Source organism: Capricornis sumatraensis, chromosome X (genome assembly GCF_032405125.1).
Source record: "Capricornis sumatraensis isolate serow.1 chromosome X, serow.2, whole genome shotgun sequence".
In the NCBI taxonomy this organism is placed as follows: Eukaryota; Metazoa; Chordata; class Mammalia; order Artiodactyla; family Bovidae; genus Capricornis; species Capricornis sumatraensis.
The window spans coordinates 20177420-20196869 of record NC_091092.1 but is presented as its reverse complement, the minus strand read 5'-3'; the positions used below and the strand labels follow the sequence as shown (position 1 = coordinate 20196869).

General features: G+C 40.3%; 1 protein-coding gene across 1 annotated transcript in view; it reads left to right on the top strand.

Moving 5' to 3' along the window:
- The window catches only part of AMOT (angiomotin), a 45745-nt gene extending 45430 nt beyond the window's left edge, over nt 1-315 (top strand). Inside the window, exon 11 of the mRNA XM_068962622.1 lies at nt 196-315. Within this exon, the coding sequence (XP_068818723.1) occupies nt 196-293 (98 nt within the window). The 3' untranslated portion in view covers nt 294-315. The remainder of the gene's footprint in view (nt 1-195) is intronic.
- The last annotated feature ends 19135 nt before the right edge of the window (nt 316-19450 follow it).

Below are 19450 nucleotides of genomic sequence, written 5' to 3'. Positions count from 1 at the left end.
TTTTTTTTTTTTTTTTTTTTTTTTTTAAGAAATCAGGATGTATACCTATGGCTGATGTATGTTGATGGATGGCCGAAACCAACACAATATTTTGAAGCAATTACCCAATTAAAAATAAATAATTTTTTAAATGAGGATAAAACGTGAGTTTTCACCTTGTCCCTAAGTGTTTTCTAAACCTTTATTTCCATTTAGATGGCTCTGTTTTCCACTCCAACACTCTGGAAAGAAAAACTCCCATTCAGATCCTGGGACAAGAGCCTGATACAGAGATGGTGGAATATCTCATCTAAATGGTCAAATCAAGAGCTGCAGCGTATCAGCAAGAATGCTTTTAATCATTCTTCCCTTTTGTTTGTTCTTATTTTGAGGGTGAAGACAAGGGTTGGGGGAGGGGATTTTTTTAAAGAAACTTTTTATTGAATCAACATAGTATTTAGGTAATACTGTACGAACTCCAGTCTGTTCTGGTACCCTTAGGGAGTACCTCTAAAGCCAGATCCATTCAAATGTGCTCTAAAGTTTATTGTTTGGATTTATACAACTACTAGGACTGTTAATAGCTGGATATACATCAATGTTCTGAACGTGCTGAAATTTGTTTCGCATTTCCATATTCCAGATCATTCTTTTATAGAAGAGCACAGTATGTTTGGAGACTGTGTGTAACATGTAGTTCAGAAGTGGGAAGCCAGAGAGGATTGAGGTGTGTGCTGTTTTGTATGGTTACCACCTAGGCAGCATCCAGAGAGACCTCTTGCTTTGGGCTCATGAAAGGGAATAGTTGTAGAAGCTGTGTAAACTGGAGAAAAGGTAGGGACTATTGGGGTGTGGAAGGGTGCTGGAGTTGATTTCCCCCTCCCAATTTCCCAGCTACCCTGGGCCAGGAGATTGTGTTTATCTTTATTACAGTGGTGCTTTGGACGTGGGTTCTTTTGGTTCCCCTCGTGGAGGTTCATACATTCATATATATACTCTGGAGTAATTTATGCATTTGGATAATTAATATATTGCTGTCGGATGCTAGGAAAGTAAATTAGCACAACTTCTCTCTTAGGGAGTTAGACCACCTGAGGCCTTGACGGACAGTTGCATGAGGTGCTGTATGCAGACTTGTGTAGTCTGTGTGGAGCCAGGAACACAGCTTGCTTGCCTTTCCTGAGACCAAGCTGCTTAGTGTTTATTTCTTCTCCAGCAAAATTCACTGGCTGTGTCACCAATCTCAAACTGCTAATCATTGGCAAAATGAAGAAGCATTTTTGTTGAAAGTTGAAGGCTTTGAATTTTTGGTGACTGCATTGAAATAACTCGTGTTGTTTTCCCAAATTCTTCACATACGTCTTAAAAGACAAATTTGGCTATCACCTCCGATGGAATAGCATCAGAAGCCCAAAGTACTATGCTGCAGTCGGGGGAGAGGGTGCTGCAGCACTATTCTCAGCTACCTCTTCTCACTGCCAGGGACTTCATCTTGGAACACCTTTGGAGAGCAGCAAGAAACACACATGTGGGCAGGGACCAACGAGGCCATAGCCCCAAGCTTTGCCTTTGGGCTGCCTCTAGGGACACAGAATGGCTGTCTGTTACCACAGGTCTCTGCTCTGTGTCACCTCTCTGCCCTTCATTAAGGTGACAGATCCACAGACAATGTCATTAAGATCATTTTTCAGGGGTATCGGGTGGGGGGTGAGGGAAGGAAGGGAGGTGTTAGATAAGGTTGGGGGGGATGGGGTTTGGGGATGTGTTAGCTAGAAACCAGATTAATAGAAGAGTAGGCCTGATATATTACATTGTGAGGCATAGTGGCTGGAAGAACTTTAGCTATAGCTGTACCCCCTCATTTTAGTAATGAGGAATCTGAGACCTGGAGAGGTTAAATGACTTTTTCAAGACCACACACTACAGCTTTCCATTCTGCCAGTTACCATACTTATTCTGGGAAACATTTTTTCTATACAAAATGCTCCCGTTTAAGAAGAGACACCAACATAGTCCAGAGCACATGCGCTTTGGACAGTGTCCCTGGTTTGAGTAATTTGTCCAACGTTTTGAATTCCTTGCTTCTCCTGCAGTGCCTTTTGCAAGGTTTTTGCTTTCCTGATCCTTATTTCAACAGAGTCACGTGAAACATCCCCCTAAGAAATCAACCTCACTTCTTCTCTTGCTATGGGTTTGGGTATCAGATCGTTTTACAGGGTTCCTCTGCAAATGTAGGAATGGCATATTTAACAATATTTTTGTATTGTTCCTGAAAGGAATTATTTTGTCTGTGGTGAGGGAGAGACAGGAGGGAAGGTGATGTAACTTTTCAGCCAGTCTTGACTGAAATCTTAAAAAATGAAATGATCATCCTACACAAGTCCTCAGTCATCAACTGAATCCCAAATAGAAATGAAAAGTGCAGTTGTGTTAATACTCACTCATACTACCCTTTAGTCATGGAGGGAAACCCTCACATAATAGAAGCAACAAGTAGCAAACCTCAGGACTGCTACTTTCTATTCAGATAAATAGAAAAGAAAAAGAAGAAACCACCATTTCATCTACTCCTTTCATGATCATGACACATTGCTAAGTTTTTGCTAGCTCTGGGAGCCATCGTTTTAATCACATTTTGTAAGGTGACAAATGTCTGCATTCCACACTGTGTGGCAGCTGTCTCTTTAGACTCCTGTATTTTGAGGAAAAGAAGTTCTTGGCCAACTACTATTTTGAACTTTTCACAACTTCTCTGCCCCCTCACACCAGAGGGAGTCCCTTTTGGCTCAGTTTTTAATCCCAGGTAATTTGCTAAAGTAATACGGAACATCTAAGAGATGGAAGAAGTCCATGTCAGTGTTTTCTGTTTACTGGGAGGATAGATCCAGCCTTTTCAGAAAATCTCTAATAGGTGTCATTTTAAAAATTCAGGTTTATGGGAGAAATCTCAAGTTAGCCACCTTTTCATGATTGTGTGGAAATAATAACATTTGAGGGATTCTTCTGGACTCCCACTTATCTATGCATTTTACTGGCACCTCAGGACAGGAGGGTGACCTTGTTGTCTTAACTTGTACTGCCTGGTGGTCTCTGGGGACCTTCTGAGTCAGTTGTATACCAATGTCCCATGTACAGAAAAACTTCATTAGAATAAACATTACTTGATATAAAATTCCTATTAACAATTTTCTATTAAATAAAACTAGCTTGAGCTGTCTTTTAAGACCATGTATCTGATTATTGTTTTAATGAAGGATTTATTCTCAATGCTGCTTTTGAGCTTCAGGACGACAGGATAGTGGGAACCTAAAGTATCTGATGTCATCTGCCATGGGAAACACCAAGAGCCCAGTCGTGCATTCTTTTTCTTGTTACAGAGTGGGTGGGGACACCAGTTGAGAAACGAACAAACTGATTGTGCAGACTACTTTTTTATCAAGAGCCTAACCACTCATAATTCGGCAGCTTCAAGTGTATACATATGCACTAACTTTTATAAATGATACTCTCTTGTCTGTTAGCCATGCAATCTCATTATCTCAATTGCTCATTCACATTTGGAATGTGTTACTTAAAATGTGTGCAGTCTTGCTGAACATGTTTTCAAAGGAAGGCATCAGCTACGGGCTAATTGCCACCAATTTCAGCCCGCCATGATCCTTGGAAATATATCTTCCAAGTACCATCCATCATCAGTTAGACAAGTGTTGGGAGTTTGTTTATTTTTCTCTGGTAGCAACAACGATGGGTTACGTGGAGCCATCAGACCTCCTTCTGGCCTCCCTTGTGATTGATGGCATGTGTTTGTAGAATGGATAGCTGAGGTTGGCAGATGGCTGGACAGGAATCACCTTTGATTTAAAATGTATGTGGCCCCATAATGATGGAGACCCTGTTCTGTAATCAACTGAGCTAGTTCCAATAAAGTTAAGCAGGTTTGAATCCACTTTGTGCCTATCTTTTCACTGATAATAAAGTTAGCTATTTTAAAATGCAATACTGTGTGGAAAATGCTTTGGTGTTTACCCAGAAGAGGCTTTATTTATGCTGTATCAGTGATTACTTTCAATTCAGTATCCAGTGAAATCGCCTTTGAAGGGCAGCATGTGGCAGATTTTGCATTTGTTTAAGGTATGGAATGTGATTATAAAGTATTAAGACAACATCACCATGAGCCACATGGTCTAACTGGTTCCTTTATATATTCAGGAAGCATATATTAAAAGCTTTGCATCTTTTTATCTCCTGGTTCCAAGGGATAAAATGATGGCCACCCAAAGCAGAGAATTCATCCTTGGGTTAGCATTTTGGAAGGCCCCTTGATGTTCCTTTTGTACCCTTGTTCTTATGCCAATTCATCAGTTTTGGTTGAGGGAGCTTGTTATTAAAAGCAAATCAAACCCACAAACAAGTTGGCTCTTTTCACTGAAAATGTTAAAGCTGACTTTACACTGCCCTCTCTGTGCCTCCTGTTAACCATTGAGTCCCAGCCTGACCTGGGAGGATAAGATCCCCACAGGCTTTGAAATGGCAGTTTTCACACTGACATTGAGCATGTTGAGTGGTGCAGAATGGATAGGGAGAAGGTATAGAATTCATTCCATTCTATATTTTTTTATTAAATTGGGCTGAATTCCCTTTATATTTAATGATGAGTGCTTTAAAAACTGTATGTGTGAAAACCCACTCCTCTTTTTCAGGACAGAGAAGAGAGTACTAAAGTTAACCACACCTTCTTACAAAGCTTTGTGAAGCATTCCTTTCAGAAATATATTACATCTAGTTCTTAATGAGCAGTCATTTGTGGACAGAAAAAGCAGGCGTTCCTTCAAAAGTGACCACATTGTAGGAGTATGTATACATATCAGTATTTTTTTTAATTGGAGAATAATTGCTTTACAATGTTGTGTTAGTTTCTGCTGTACAAAAATGTGAAGCAGCTGTAAGTATACATATATCCCCTCCCTCTTGAGCCTCCCTCCTAACTCTCACATCCCACCCATCTAGGTCATCACAGAGCACCAAGCGGAGTTCCCTGTGCTATAGAGCAGCTTTATTATCCAGTATTATAAAGTCCTCTTATCTGTGTGGTACTGCACCGTCCATCCTGTCAGCCTCCTCCACCATGATAAGCAATCCGCGCTATCTGTATGAGTTACACGCTGCAGGAAGAAAACACTTCCTGCTTCTCTCCTTCACCACCTCCATCTGATCCTACAGGTTGGCTTTTATTGGAGGAAAAAAACTGTTAAGTGACTGGATCTTGAGACAGTTTCTACATGGATTGGCAATCACTCTGGTATTTAAATGAAGATCCCTGAATAACAGGACTTGGTTTCTAAAGGGGAAAACGCTTCCCACAGCACCACCATTTCGTACCACATCCAAGTACTCACCCCTCAGATGCACAAACTGGCCAAGCCCAGGGTATTTGTTTTGGCTCCCATGTATCGTTCATTTGCCTATTGCCTCTACCATTGGTTTTAGGCATGTGTGAGTTGCTGAATAACTACATATTCAGTTCAGTTCAGTCACTTAGTTGTGTCTGACTCTTTGTGACCCCATGGACCGCAGCACACCAGGCCTCCCTGTCCATCACCAACTCCCGGAGTCCACCCAAACCCATGTCCATTGAGTCGGTGATGCCATCCAACCATCTCATCCTCTGTCGTCCCCTTCTCCTCCTGCCTTCAGTCTTTCCCAGCATCAGGGTCTTTTCAAATGAGTCAGCTCTTCGCATCAGGTGGCCAAAGTATTGGAGTTTCAGCTTCAGCATCAGTCCTTCCAATGAACACCCAGGACTGATCTCCTTCAGGATGGACTAGTTGGATCTCCTTGCAGTCCAAGGGACTCTAAAGAGTCTTCTCCAACACCACAATTCAAAAGCATCAATTCTTTGGTGCTCAGCTTTCTCTACAGTCCAACTCTCACATCTGTACATGACTACTGGAAAAACCATAGCCTTAACCAGATGGACCTTTGTTGGCAAAGTAATATCTCTACTTTTTAATATGCTATCTAGCTTGATCATAACTTTCCTTCCAAGGAGTAAGCATCTTTTAACTTCATGGCTGCAATGGCCATCTGCAGTGATTTTGAACCCCCCCAAAATAAAGTTTCTCACTGTTTCCATTGTTTCCCCATCTATTTCCCATGAAGTGATGGGACCAGATGCCATGATCTTAGTTTTCTGAATATTGAGCTTTAAGCCAACTTTTTCATTCTCCTCTTTCACTTTCATCAAGAGGCTCTTTAGTTCCTCTTCACTTTCTGCCATAAGGGTGGTGTCATCTGCATATCTGAGGTTATTGATATTTCTCCCAGCAATCTTGATTCCAGCTTGTGCTTCTTCCAGCCCAGCATTTCTCATGATGTACCCTGCATATAAGTTAAATAAGCAGGGTGACAATATACAGCCTTGACATCCTCCTTTTCCTATTTGGAACCAGTCTGTTGTTCCATGTCCCATTCTAACTGTTGCTTCCTGAGCTGCATACAGATTTCTCAAGAGGCAGGTAAGATGGTCTGGTATTCCTATTTCTTTCAGAATTTTCCAGTTTATTGTGATCCACAGAGTCAAAGGCTTTAGCATAGTCAATAAAGCAAAAGTAGATGTTTTTCTGGAACTCTTGCTTTTTTGATGATCCGGCAGATGTTAGCAATTTGATCTCTGGTTCCTCTACCTTTCCTAAAACCAGCTTGAAGATCTGGAAGTTCATGGTTCATGTATTCCTGAAGCCTGGCTTGAAGAATTTTGAGCATTACTTTACTAGCGTGTGAGATGAGTTAGATGTTGCCATTATGTACAAGGCCCCAAAGTTTCATAAAACACAGTGCATGATTCTAGTTTATTAGAGAAAACCACACACATACATTTACAATTCATTGTGATATATGAAACACAAAAACTGAACAAGCTGCAAAATTGGTGCAAAGGAGGGAATGATTGTGGGAATGGAACAAAGTATATGTGTGGGAGAAGTAAGTTGAGCTTTGAAGGATGTGCAGGTGTTAACCTGGTGAGCTAGAGGGTGGGAACAAACATTAAGTGCAAAAGAAATAGCATGTACAAAGGCAAGCTCACTTTGTCAGACTTGCAACCAAGTGAAGACTATGTTTCCAAGATCCAAGTCCCTAGAGAACTCCTTTGAATTTTAACAGTCTCTTAATGGAAATTTAAAAACTCACTTAATTAGGTGGTAGAACATACTAGTTCAGAAGTCAAAAGAACATGGAGTTCTAGTCCTAAATCTGCTGCTAAACAGATGTTTACCTTTGGATAAATCCCTTAACAGGATCAGAGAAGTTAAATGCAATAATTTATCAGTAAAATGCAGATGAATACTTGTCCCTGTGGGTTTTGTAGAGAGGGGATAAAAGCTTCACAAAGTGAGACTATAGGGAAAAGGTAAGGCAAAAGGATAGGCTGAATCTATAAAGATGAGGCAGCTTATTTAACTTTTATCAAAGAAATTCAAATTCACACAAAAACAGAATAGTGGAAGGCACTTCCACATCACCATTACTGGGTTTCAGCAATTATCAACATGTGGCAAATCTTGCTTAATTTTTAACTCCCACCCATCCACCCTATATTATTTTGAAGCACATCCCAGACATCATAGCATTTCATCCCAAAATATTTTCATATGCATAAGATGAAATTTTTAATAATGAAAAATTTAAAGTGCTACTCCTGGAACCAAAGTGTATAACCCACCAACAAACAGAATGACACCACATTTGTGCTTCTTTGCTTTACAAACCTTGTCTGTTTGATCCCATAACTCCTGCTTCAAACTGACACTTAAAAGTCTCAAAAGTAGAGGGGTTCATTCTCCCACAATTCACATATCGAACGGGGGAGGGATTTTTTGTACTTTTTAAACTTTTTATTTTGTATTGGGGTATAGCTGATTAACAATGTTGTGATAGTTTCAAGTGCACAGGGAAGATATTTTCTTTAAAGGCTCCCCAATGCAGGTTCTAAGCTATTATTCCTCCTTCACTCATATAAAAATCTCCAGTTCATTTAAAGCCCTTGTCATCCAGTTAGTCTTTGTTTACTCTCATCTACCAATTTGGTCACTATCCTAAGTGTGATGATGACTTTGGTCCCTGGATCACAGTTGTCCTTGCCAGCTCCACAGATCCCCACATCCATTCCACTTGTGTCCACTGTGCCTGCCACTAACCCAGACCTTGGCATCCTGCCGAACTCCTCCACTGTGGAAATCACATACACCAGGATCCCGCTCTCTGGCCACAGTCTCCCATCCTCCCAGTTCCCCTACTCCCACTCTATCTGCCCTTTGACTTCCAAGAGACCATAAAGTCTTTTGATGTCCCTATTTCCTCCTAGGCTTTTAGCCTTGACCTACTTTGACCTATCTGAACCTCATGCTCAATCACCTGAACCCTCAAATCATTCATATCCCCTTAAAATATCGATCATTCATCACAAGCCTGGAACTCACGAGTCATCCATGAGCCTATCTCTCCTTCATAGTGCTAAGTCACTTCAGTCGTGTCGGACTCTGTGACCCCACGGACCATAGCCCTCCAGGCTCCTCTGTACATGGGATTCTCCAGGCAGGAATACTGGAGTGGGTTGTCATGCCCTCCTCCAAGGGATCTTCCTGACCCAGGGATTGAACCCACTTCTTTTAAGTATCCTACACTGGCGGTGGGTTCTTTACCGCTAGTGCCACATGGGAAGCCCCTCTCCCTCAGAGCTGATAGCCAGTTAATCACTGATCCTTACAAATAACAAAACTCATTCACTATGCTCCAGCTCTATTGTCAGCAACCTATTTCAAGCTATCATAGTCCTTCATTATCATGCTATTTCAATAGCATAATTTACATATTTATTTTTTAAATTATGAAAGTATGATAACACATTTACAGGAGACTTGGAAAATACAGAACAAAGTTACATATAGTTCCTCTATATATTACAATCATTTTTTTAAAGTAAAGTAAGATTTTTAGTTAGGGTTTCAATATCAAACTCTCAAAAATTAATAGAATGAATGGACAGAAAAGTAGGATATAGTAAACCCAAAAAGCACTATCAATCAATTCAACATAATTAAGATTTATACAATTTTAACACAACATCAGGATACAAATTCTACTAAAGTTTCCATAGACTATAAACAAGGAGACACTGGAATATATCAAAGAACATAAAACAAGGTACAAAAAATGTCATGGTCTAAAGGTTCAATAGCATAATTTTTGTGTGTGTTTTTAAAAAGTTTAGTTTTCATGCTTATTTTAGGGAATTATTTAAATTTCTTAATACGATCTGTTGTTATTTTTATAGAGTGCAAATATCTCCTTAAAGTATATACTTCATTTTATTTATTAATTTTTGTTGGAGTATACTTGCTTTATAATGTTAACTGATCTGTCATGCTCATTCTTGTTTTACCCCTTTATTATATCTATTTAGCATGAATATTTATATTTATTCAGCAACAAATATAACTTATATCATGTCATTTCCCTGCTAAAAATCTTTCAAAAACTTCCCTTTGCAAAGTGAATAAAATGAGATGGTGAGAATTAAACAACTAACCCCAAATTTTATTGTTGATGGATGTGAAACTAAAACTCAAATATCTTGGACATTTATTTCAGTAGAATCATTATCATGCCTTATTCTGAGTGTTTCTTTTTCTTATAGGACACTACTGCTATCACATCATTATTTACTTTGATATTAATCTATTAATCTAGAAGAGTACTTCTTGAATTCCTATCCAAACCATCTGTATCAGAATCAGCTCAGGCAGGCGTTTATTCAATGCACTCTCCCTGGCTTTGCCCCAGAGAACTTCTCTTGTAGTTTTAGGATAAGACCCAGGAATTTGCAATTTAACAAGCTTCCCAGGACACTTTGATGTAGTTTGTTCTGAGACTACATACTTTGAGAAACATTGGCTGAGGATTTCCTGGCATTTATCTTACTTCCCTTCCCCTCTTCAGTTCCTCTGCTACATAATAGACTCTCAACTGCACACAGTTAAATAAGTCCAATTTGAACATGAGCTATCACACACACCCCTACTTCAGTAGGCGGTCATTTTCTTTTCTTAAACTTTTTATTTTGTATTGGGGTATAGCCAATTCACAATGTTGTGATATTTTCAGGTGCACAGCAAAGGGACTCAGCCATACATATACATGTATCCATTCTCCCTCAAACTCCCCTCCTGTCCAAGCAGCCACATAACATTGAGCAGAGTTCCGTGTGCTATACAGTAGGTCCTTGTTGGTTATCCATTTTAAATATAGCAGAGTGTACAAGTCCATCCCAAACTCCCTAAATATTCCTTCCCCTCATCCTTCCCCCCCGACAACCATAAGTTCTTTCTCTAAGTCTGTGAGTCTGTTTCTGTTTTGTAAGTTCATTTGTATCATTTCTTGTTTTGTGCATGTAAGGGATGTCATACGATTTTTCTCCTTCTTTGACTTACTTCACTCAGCATGGCAATCTCTAGGTCCATCCATGTTGCTGATAATAGCATTATTTTGTTCTTTTTAAAGGCATTTTACTTTCTCCATTCACGTTTAGCACCTATGGTGAAATAGCTGCCCATTCTCCCCAGATAAAACTCTTAAGTGGTTGGAGTCATTGCTCTGATCAAACGAGACACATTGGTTACTTTTGTAATTGGTTTACATGGTTTATGGTCCGTGAGGCCACCACCACCATATTTATGATCTTGGTCAGCTCTTTTAGCCTCAATGACTTCTATACTATGAAATCACTGAATTTTCATCTCTGATGTCCCTTTTAATTCTTCTATCCCTTGATTCCATGAGACTAAATACTACCTTCCAGGTCGTAAATTCTTTCACATGGATCCAAAATTGGCTATGTGGCATAGATAAAAGATTTTAAATTCCAAATATATTGAAAATATACTACAGGCCTAAGAATCTATTCATCAAACTTCAATAATCCCCCCTCGTTCTGCCTACACTAGACATTTTATTCTCTCATTTTGCCTATACCTACTTCATTCTCTTACTACACATATTATTTTCCAAAGAAGACATATCCATAAAAATAAATTTCCTAGATAAACCTGAGATCAAAACAGAGGGAAGGTAGGATTGTTTACATTACTTTCAAGCTATGCGTCTAGGTAATTTGCATTTATCCAGTTGTGGGGCTAAGTTGCACAAACATGGGAGAGTAAAAGAGGAAGTAATCAAGGCACATATCATGTTGCAGAAGACAGCCAAGAGAAGGGTGGTATTAGCTAAGCCACCATGATACACCCATGGGACAAACTAGAGCTAGGAAAAGAGGAAAGAGAAATAAGTTTCTTGTAACTTGTTGTTGTTTAGTTGCTAAGTTGTATCTGACTCTTTGTGACCACATGAACCTAGACCTCTAGGCTCCTCTGTCTATGGGATTCTCCAGATAAGAATATTGGAGTGTGTTGCCATTTCCTTCTCCAGGGGATCTTCCTGACCCAGGGATAAAACTTGTGTCTCCTGCCTGGCAGGTAGGTTCTTTACCGCTAAGCCACCAGGGCTTGGAGTTAAAAACTAGCTGTGTGACAAATATGTAACATATGTATTCTTCCCAACAACCAAAGCGAAAAGATCAAAAAAAAAAAAAAAAGTAATGTATCTTTTAGAACTTCCCTGGTGGTCCAGTGGTTGAGAGTCTGCCTGCCAATACAGGAAACATGGGTTCAATCCCCAGTCAGGGAAGATTCCACATGCTGCAGAGAAACTCTGCCTGTGTGCTACAAAAACTGAGCCCTGTGCACTCTAGAGCCTGTGCTCTGCAATAAGAGAAGCCTTTGCAATAAGAACCCCCCACACCACAACTAGAGAAAGTCCATGGGCAGCACAGTCAATAAATAAATAATATATAAAAAGCTTAAATTTTTCAAAAAAGAATGTATCTTTTAGAACTCTTTTCTTTCACACCCAGAGGCAAATCCACATCATGTGCATTTTGAAACTTAAGACAATTTGGAAGGCCCTCTTTATGGTTTTTTTTTTTTTTTAATTGGTGGATAATTACAATATTGTGATAGTTTTTGCCATACATCCATATGAATTGGCTATAGACATACATGTGTCCCCTCGATCCTGAACTCCCCTCCCACCTCTGTCCCCACTCCATCCCTGCAGGTTGTCACAGAGCACCAGCTTTGGGTGCACGCCTGCATCATACATCAAACTTGCACTGGCGAGTTTTGTATATGGTAATGTATATGTTTCAATGCTATTCTTCATTGGCAGATAAATGGATAAGGAAGTTGTGCTACATATGCACAATGGAACGTTCAGTTCAGTTCAGTTCAGTCGCTCAGTCGTGTCTGACTCTCTGCGACCCCATGAATCGCAGCACGCCAGGCCTCCCTGTCCACCACCAACTCCCGGACTTCACTCAAACTTACGTCCATCGAGTCGGTGATGCCATCCAGCCATCTCATCCTCTGTCATCCCCTTCTTCTCCTGCCGCCAATCCCTCCCAGTACCAGAGTCTTTTCCAATGAGTCAACTCTTCTCATGAGGTGGCCAAAGTACTGGAGCTTCAGCTTTAGCATCATTCCTTCCAAAGAAATCCCAGGGCTGATCTCCTTTAGAATGGACTGGTTGGATCTCCTTGCAGTCCAAGGGACTCTCAGGAGTCTTCTCCAACATTACAGTTCAAAAGCATCAATTCTTCGGCTCTCAGCTTTCTTCACAGTCCAACTCTCACATTCATACATGACTACTGGAAAAACCGTAGCCTTGACTAGACGGATCTTTGTTGGCAAAATAATGTCTCTGCTTTTCAATATACTATCTAGGTTGGTCATAACTTTCCTCGAACGTTACTCAGCTATAAAAGGGAGTTCATTTGAGTCAGTTCTAATGAGGTGGGTGAACTTAGAACCTATTATACAGAGTGAAGTAAGTCAGAAAGAGAAAGGCCCTCTTTATGATAAAGAATTTTTAAAATTATAAATGTACCAGCAGATATTAATATACTTATTTAGAATGAGAAATCACAACTAAGTTTTACAAGCTGACAAATACAATATACATAACAATAGAAAAGAAAAACAATACAGTATATTATTTTTATGAATTAACTGTCTGACACATCTATAATATTTTTTCCCTACACTCTTGGCTTCATATTTTTGTTGGTTTCTTCATATGACAGTGGTTTTGTAATAACATTCCTTATCTAGAAAATAGGAAGATAATGTACTCTTTCCACTAGCATGGTTGATCAATATGTATCATTATGATTGATAGTTGGAATGCTAAAGCACACAACTTCACACACTTGAAGCAGAACTGATGCTTGTAGAACTGATTCAGGTTTGTGTGCTATACACATAAGAATTCTGACAATTGGATTTTATGCAAATCCCATCACAGAATAAATAAAAGTAGTGTGCATACTTGTATACACTGTATTACTGAGTACATTTTTAACAGAACAAAACTTCCTCTGTTCTCAGGCATTAGTGAGAACTGAATGCCCTGCTTACTATTTTGTACATCAGGGGACTGAAGAAAATTTCCTCAGATTAGCTTGTGAATCCATACATGCAAACCTTACTTCAGTACTCACACACTTTCAGTGCCAAGTATCATAAGACACTTTCATACAGTGATAAGACCTGTGGCTTTGCCCCTTTGTATTACCATGCTGGATAGCTCAGCAGAATGAATAGTGGAGGTATTTCTGGAAGCCATTCCTTTACCACAGTGGTTTAGCAATGATTTATCTGTACACAGGACTGACTGCAAACCACACAAATATGTCACTTAACACAAACTAAGTATATCTGCCACCGAACTTCCCTTTGCTGGATCTCAAACATGAGAGAAAGTGTAAGGGAGGGAAATGAGAGTGTAATCAAGCCAGCAGTTATACTAGTGTGGTTTCTCCAGAAAAGCAAAATATAAGAGAGGGAGGAGAGGGAGGGAAGGAGGCACAGAGAGAAAGATAGATACTGAGAAGTGATCGATTTTGAAATATTCAGACAGAACTGCTTTTATTCTGTGAAACCTCAGTCTTTGCTCTTAAGGCCTTCAACTGATTGATGAGAACTACCCATATTATGAAGGGTAATCTGTTTGAAACAAAGTCTACTTATTTCAATGTTAATCACATCTAAAAATATCTTCACAGCAAATTCTAGATTGGTGTTTGAACAAACAACTGGCTGCATTAGCCAAGTTGACACATAAAGTTAATGATCATAGCAGTCTTTAACCAATGTTAACTAATAGGATAAGCTCTCCTATTATATATTTGTTTCCTATTTGTCTCCTGCAAATATAGAAACACACTACCATATGAACCCATCACCAGAAACTCTCTGAGGTCATTGGAATGGGCTCATGCAATTGATATTCCCCATCTAACCCATCAGTGAATCCCATCAGTTCCATCTTCAAAATATATCCATAATCTGATCACTTCTCCTGAGTTCTGCTAGTTTCACTTTCTTGTTATATCACTATCTCTCCTGGAATTTGTTCATCTCTGTTTTGTATTCTTCATTCAGAGAGTTGGTTACCTCATAATTTTTTAAGTAGTTGGAGGAATTTGGGGCACAAATTTTCATCTACTAAGTGGTAAAACTATGGCATTTTGTCTCTGTTGCACATTTCCACCTTTTAAAAGATAGTATACTTTTATCAATACTGTGTCAGTTCCTTTTTTATTAGCCATCCTTGAATGATTTGGGTTATTCAGTCTCAGTTATTTGCAGGAGATTGCAGTGTTGGAAAATGGGCCAGGGTAGCCCTCCACATTTCACTCTCCCAGAGCTCTATCCCTTGCAGGTAAACAGATGGGTATCTTACTGCAGGTTCCTGGCCATGGACTGGTACTGATCCATGACCTGTTAGGAACTAGGCTACACAGCAAGAGGTGAACAGTGGGCAAGTGAGCAAAGTTTCATCTGTGTTTACAGCCACTCCCCATTGCTCTCTGTCATCCCTAGATGGGACTGTCTTGTAGGAAACAAGCTCAGGGCTCCCACAGATTCTGCATTATGGTACCAAGTTGTTTTAGTCATGTCCAACTCTTTGTGACCCCATGGACAGTATCCCACCAGGTTCCTCTCATGCGTGTGTGTGTGTGTTCCATCACTAAGTTATGTCAGACTCTTTGTGACCCCATGGGCCATAGCTCGCCAAGCTCCTCTGTTCATGGGAGTATCCAGGCAAGAAATACTGTGGAGTGGGTTGCCATGCCCTCCTCTAGGGGATCTTCCCAACCCAGAGATGGAATCCAAATCTCTTACATTTCCTGCTTTGGCAGGCAGGTTCTTTACCACTAGCACCACAGGGACTGTATTATGGTGAGTTGTATAATTATTTTATTATATATCGCAGTATAATAATAATAGAAATAAAGTACACAACAAATGTAATGCACTTGAATCATCCTGAAACAATCCCTCCCCGCCCCCTCCCTGGTCTGTGGAAATTGTCTTCCAGGAAACTGGTCCCTGGTGCTAAAAAGTTTGGGGACCACTGTCTTACAGCAAATATAGCTCCTCTGTGAGGTTCTTTGTCTGGTCCCATTTTGTTGGCTTCTCTGAATCAAACCTAGTCTACGTGGGTATCTGCCCCTGCTCTACTCATCCTAGTTCTTGGGTCTGTTGCTGTAAACCATGGAATTAGCTTTCATACTTCAGAATGTTCCAGTCAACTTCAGGAAGTATATTTTTTTCTTAAGCTTCCTAAGATCTATGTGTTCTTTCTACACTCTCAATGCTTCTTCATTTCCCATGCCTTCTTTCCATTCGGCCCCTATCTCAAATACGTGTTGCAATTTGGAATCTGGAGATTATATCTATCTTAGTAGATAAGTGGAGTATGGAGGGCATTTCTCCATTCTCCTCATTGTTCTTGCATAATGTCTAGCAAGTAAAAGGGAAAATGCTGACATATACAGCCATACTGATACTATAAGTGATCCTATTTTTGTTCATTATTATATCCTCAGAGCCTAGAATAGTACCTGACATAAAGTAGGTACTTACTGAATGTTTTTTTTTTTGATAAATGAATGAAAACAGCTGCATTTTCCATTCCTGTATCTGAGCTGTTGTGACTACTGAAGAAAGATAAGAAAATTGATGCCACTATACACCTAGAGGCTCAAATTCCAGCTGAGAACTGTTTTTGCCCTCAGCCAGTTTCCTATTCACCTCAGGAAGTATTCCGCCCATGGCTCTCTTCTCCCACAGCCTACAATTAACTGCCTCCCTCCCTCACAGCCTTAATTCCTACTTCAGTGTGAAATCTGAGTTTTCAACTGGGAACCCAAGGGTATTATTAAAAATACATAGCAATAGGTAGAGGGATGTGTCCTGCAACATGATAAACATAATGTTGTATCTATATGAAACAATGGATGTTCACTAAACCTATTGTAGTAATCATTTCATGATGTGTATAAGTCAAATCATCATGGTGTACATCTTAAACTTATACAGTTGCTGCTAAGTCGCTTCAGTTGTGTCTGACTCTGTGTGACCCCATAGACGGCAGCCCACCAGGCTCCCCATCCCTGGGATTCTCCAGGCAAGAACACTGGAGTGGGTTGCTGTTTCCTTCTCCAATGCATGAAAGTGAAAAGTGAAAGTGACATCGCTCAGTCATGTCTGACTCTTAGCGACCGCATGGACTGCAGCCCACCAGACTCCTCCATCCATGGGACTTTCCAGGCAAGAGTACTGGAGTGGGGTGCCATTGCCTTCTCCAAAGTGCTGTATGTCAATTATATCTTAGCAAAACTGGAAGAAAATATATAACAATAGGTAGAGCACTACCCTTTCTCACTCAAAAAGCACTTCAGCTTTAACAAGGAATATCGTCATGTTGGAGCTGTGTGTGTGCGTGCGTGTGTAATCGCTAAGTTGTGTCTGACTCTTTGAGACTTCATGGACTGTAGCCCACCAGACTACCCTGTCCATGAGATTGTCCCAGCAAGTATACTAGAGTGGGTTGCCATTTCCTTCTCCAGGGGATCTTTTTGACCTAGGGATGGAACCCACATCTCCTTCATTGCAGATGATTCTTTACCATTGAGGCACCTGGGAAGCCCTCATGTTGGCATCAACCAGCTCAAAATCAGCCTCAGGAGCAATTTCAACTTTCAGCCCTCTCCAACAGCAAGTTTACCAAGAGCTCCGTTTAACTCACTAGTTTCCTTAAGTCTTTGAAGATAGGGCATCCTTCTTCCAGATTAAGACCTATCCCATCATCTCCTTGGACTTCCCAGATGGAGCTAGTGGTAAAGAACCTACCTGGCAATGCAGGAGACCTGGGCTCGATCCCTGGGTCAGGAAGATCCCCTGGAGAAGGAAATGGCAACTCACTCCAGTATTCTTGCCTGGAGAATCCCATGGACAGAGGAGCCTGGAGGGCTACAGTCCATGGGTTTGCAAAGATTCGGACACAACTGAGCACACATGCACACGTCATCTCCACCTTTGTTCTGGACTTCGCCCTTATCTCCTTGAGCATACTGTTTCACCCATGAAATCCCCTATTTTATCTGCAACCTTTCCTCTCCTCCTTAGTTCCTCCTCTCCTCTAATTAACATGCTGGAGTTGCAGGTTCATCTCTTGCTTTACAAACAAGGGTACAGATGGGAAAGAGGCTGGGATTCAGAAACTAACAAAACAAGGAGCGTGCCCTAATGCAGAGCCTCAGGGATTGGAATTTGGAGTGGAGGAGGCTCAGGCTGGCCAACTGAGTGCTTCTGACCTCAAGCCTCCCTTGCTCTGGACACGAGGGAAGGGCTGAGTCCTTTGGGGTAAATTGTGGGCCCGGCTCTGGGGGAACCAGGGTAGGCAGAGCCAGAGACAGGGAAGCTTAGGAGAGGGTGACTGATGATAACAGTTGCCTTCAAATATTTGAAGGGATGTCAAGTGAAAAGAAATTTTATATTATGTAGCCCCAGGACTATGTCTAAGAGCAAGGAGTGGAAGCAAAGAATATGCAAGGTGAAGAAGAGCTCTCTATCACAACTATCTGGAAAACAATGAGATAAGTTGCTTTGGGGGAGAACGGATACATGTATATGTATGGCTGAGACCCTTTGATTTTCACCTGAGATTATCTCTACATTGTTATAAACTTCATCATTTATTTATTCACAAGACAGCTTCAGGGTGGGGACACACACGATTTACTTTTTGTATTCTCAGCATTTTAGGCTCAGTGCCTGGTTCAATGCCTGTTACACAGTAGGCATTCAATTAGTGTTAGTTATTCACGATAAAATAATGATAAGTTCTCAGTGAATATTTCCCAAAACAAAAGCATTAAAATAAGCATCATGAGAATGAAAAGACAAAGTGACCTTTCCTAAAATGATATTCTGGTAGTTGTCATAAAGATGAAATAAAATAATCTATACAAGAGCCCTTGGCAAACTGTAAAGAGCTATACCAACATTTGAGTATTTTCAGTGAGTTCACCTTCTTGGCCTAGTAGTAGGCAAAGCCTTACAGGCAATTCAATAATATACAAACCTAGGTCTCTGATTTTGTGAAATTGATAATTCAAGACCAGATAAGTGAAATATGAAACAGTAGGAAAGAAATTGAGTGCTAAGTTGTGTGGTATTGTCTATATAACAGCACTTCTCGTGCCCAGGGGGCTAGTGTGGCCCTGTTAATTTATCAATGACTGCTTACATTCTTTTAGCCTACACTATTGATTTCAACAGTAACTTGGTTTGCGATCTTGGCACCGTCATAGCTCATCTGTATTTGTTTCCTCATCTACCAAATAGAAATAACAACTCCTGACTTACTTTGATCCAATGAGGTAATGTATTAGAATGTGCTTAGTCCAAATGCAATTATGATTATCATTTTGCAAGCATTTCATGTCTCTGCACTTGTGATACCTAATCAATATTAATTTTTGTTATCATGCTGATAAGTGGTACCAAATTTATCCAATTTCTTCTCCTTAGAGCAGGGGTCCCCAACCTGTGGGATCTAATGCCTGATGGTCTGAGGTGGAGCTGATGTAATAATAAAAGAAATAAACTGCACAATAAATGTAATATACTTGAATCACCCTGAAACCATCACATCCCTCTCCTGGTCCATGGAAAAAAAATTGTCTTCCATGAAACCAGTCCCTGGTGCCAAAAAAGATTGGGGACTGCTGCTTAGAGGGAAGAAAATTGAGCCTCAGAGGTATAAATGGTGTACCTTTTGAAAACTGAGTTAAAGCAAATACTCCTTCACAGAGTGTATACAGCTGGCTGTTAGAGATGGCAAACAGGGCGTGTTAGGGGTGGAGGGTGGAATTTGGGGAATGCAGACTGACTCAGTGGCAGTTGAGTATGGGCTCTTTCCCTCATCTGATATGTGCTTTTCTTTCCTGGTAGACCTTTGCAGAAGCTGCTCGTAGGGAGGTCGCAGTGTCTGTTTTCAGTTTTCTTAC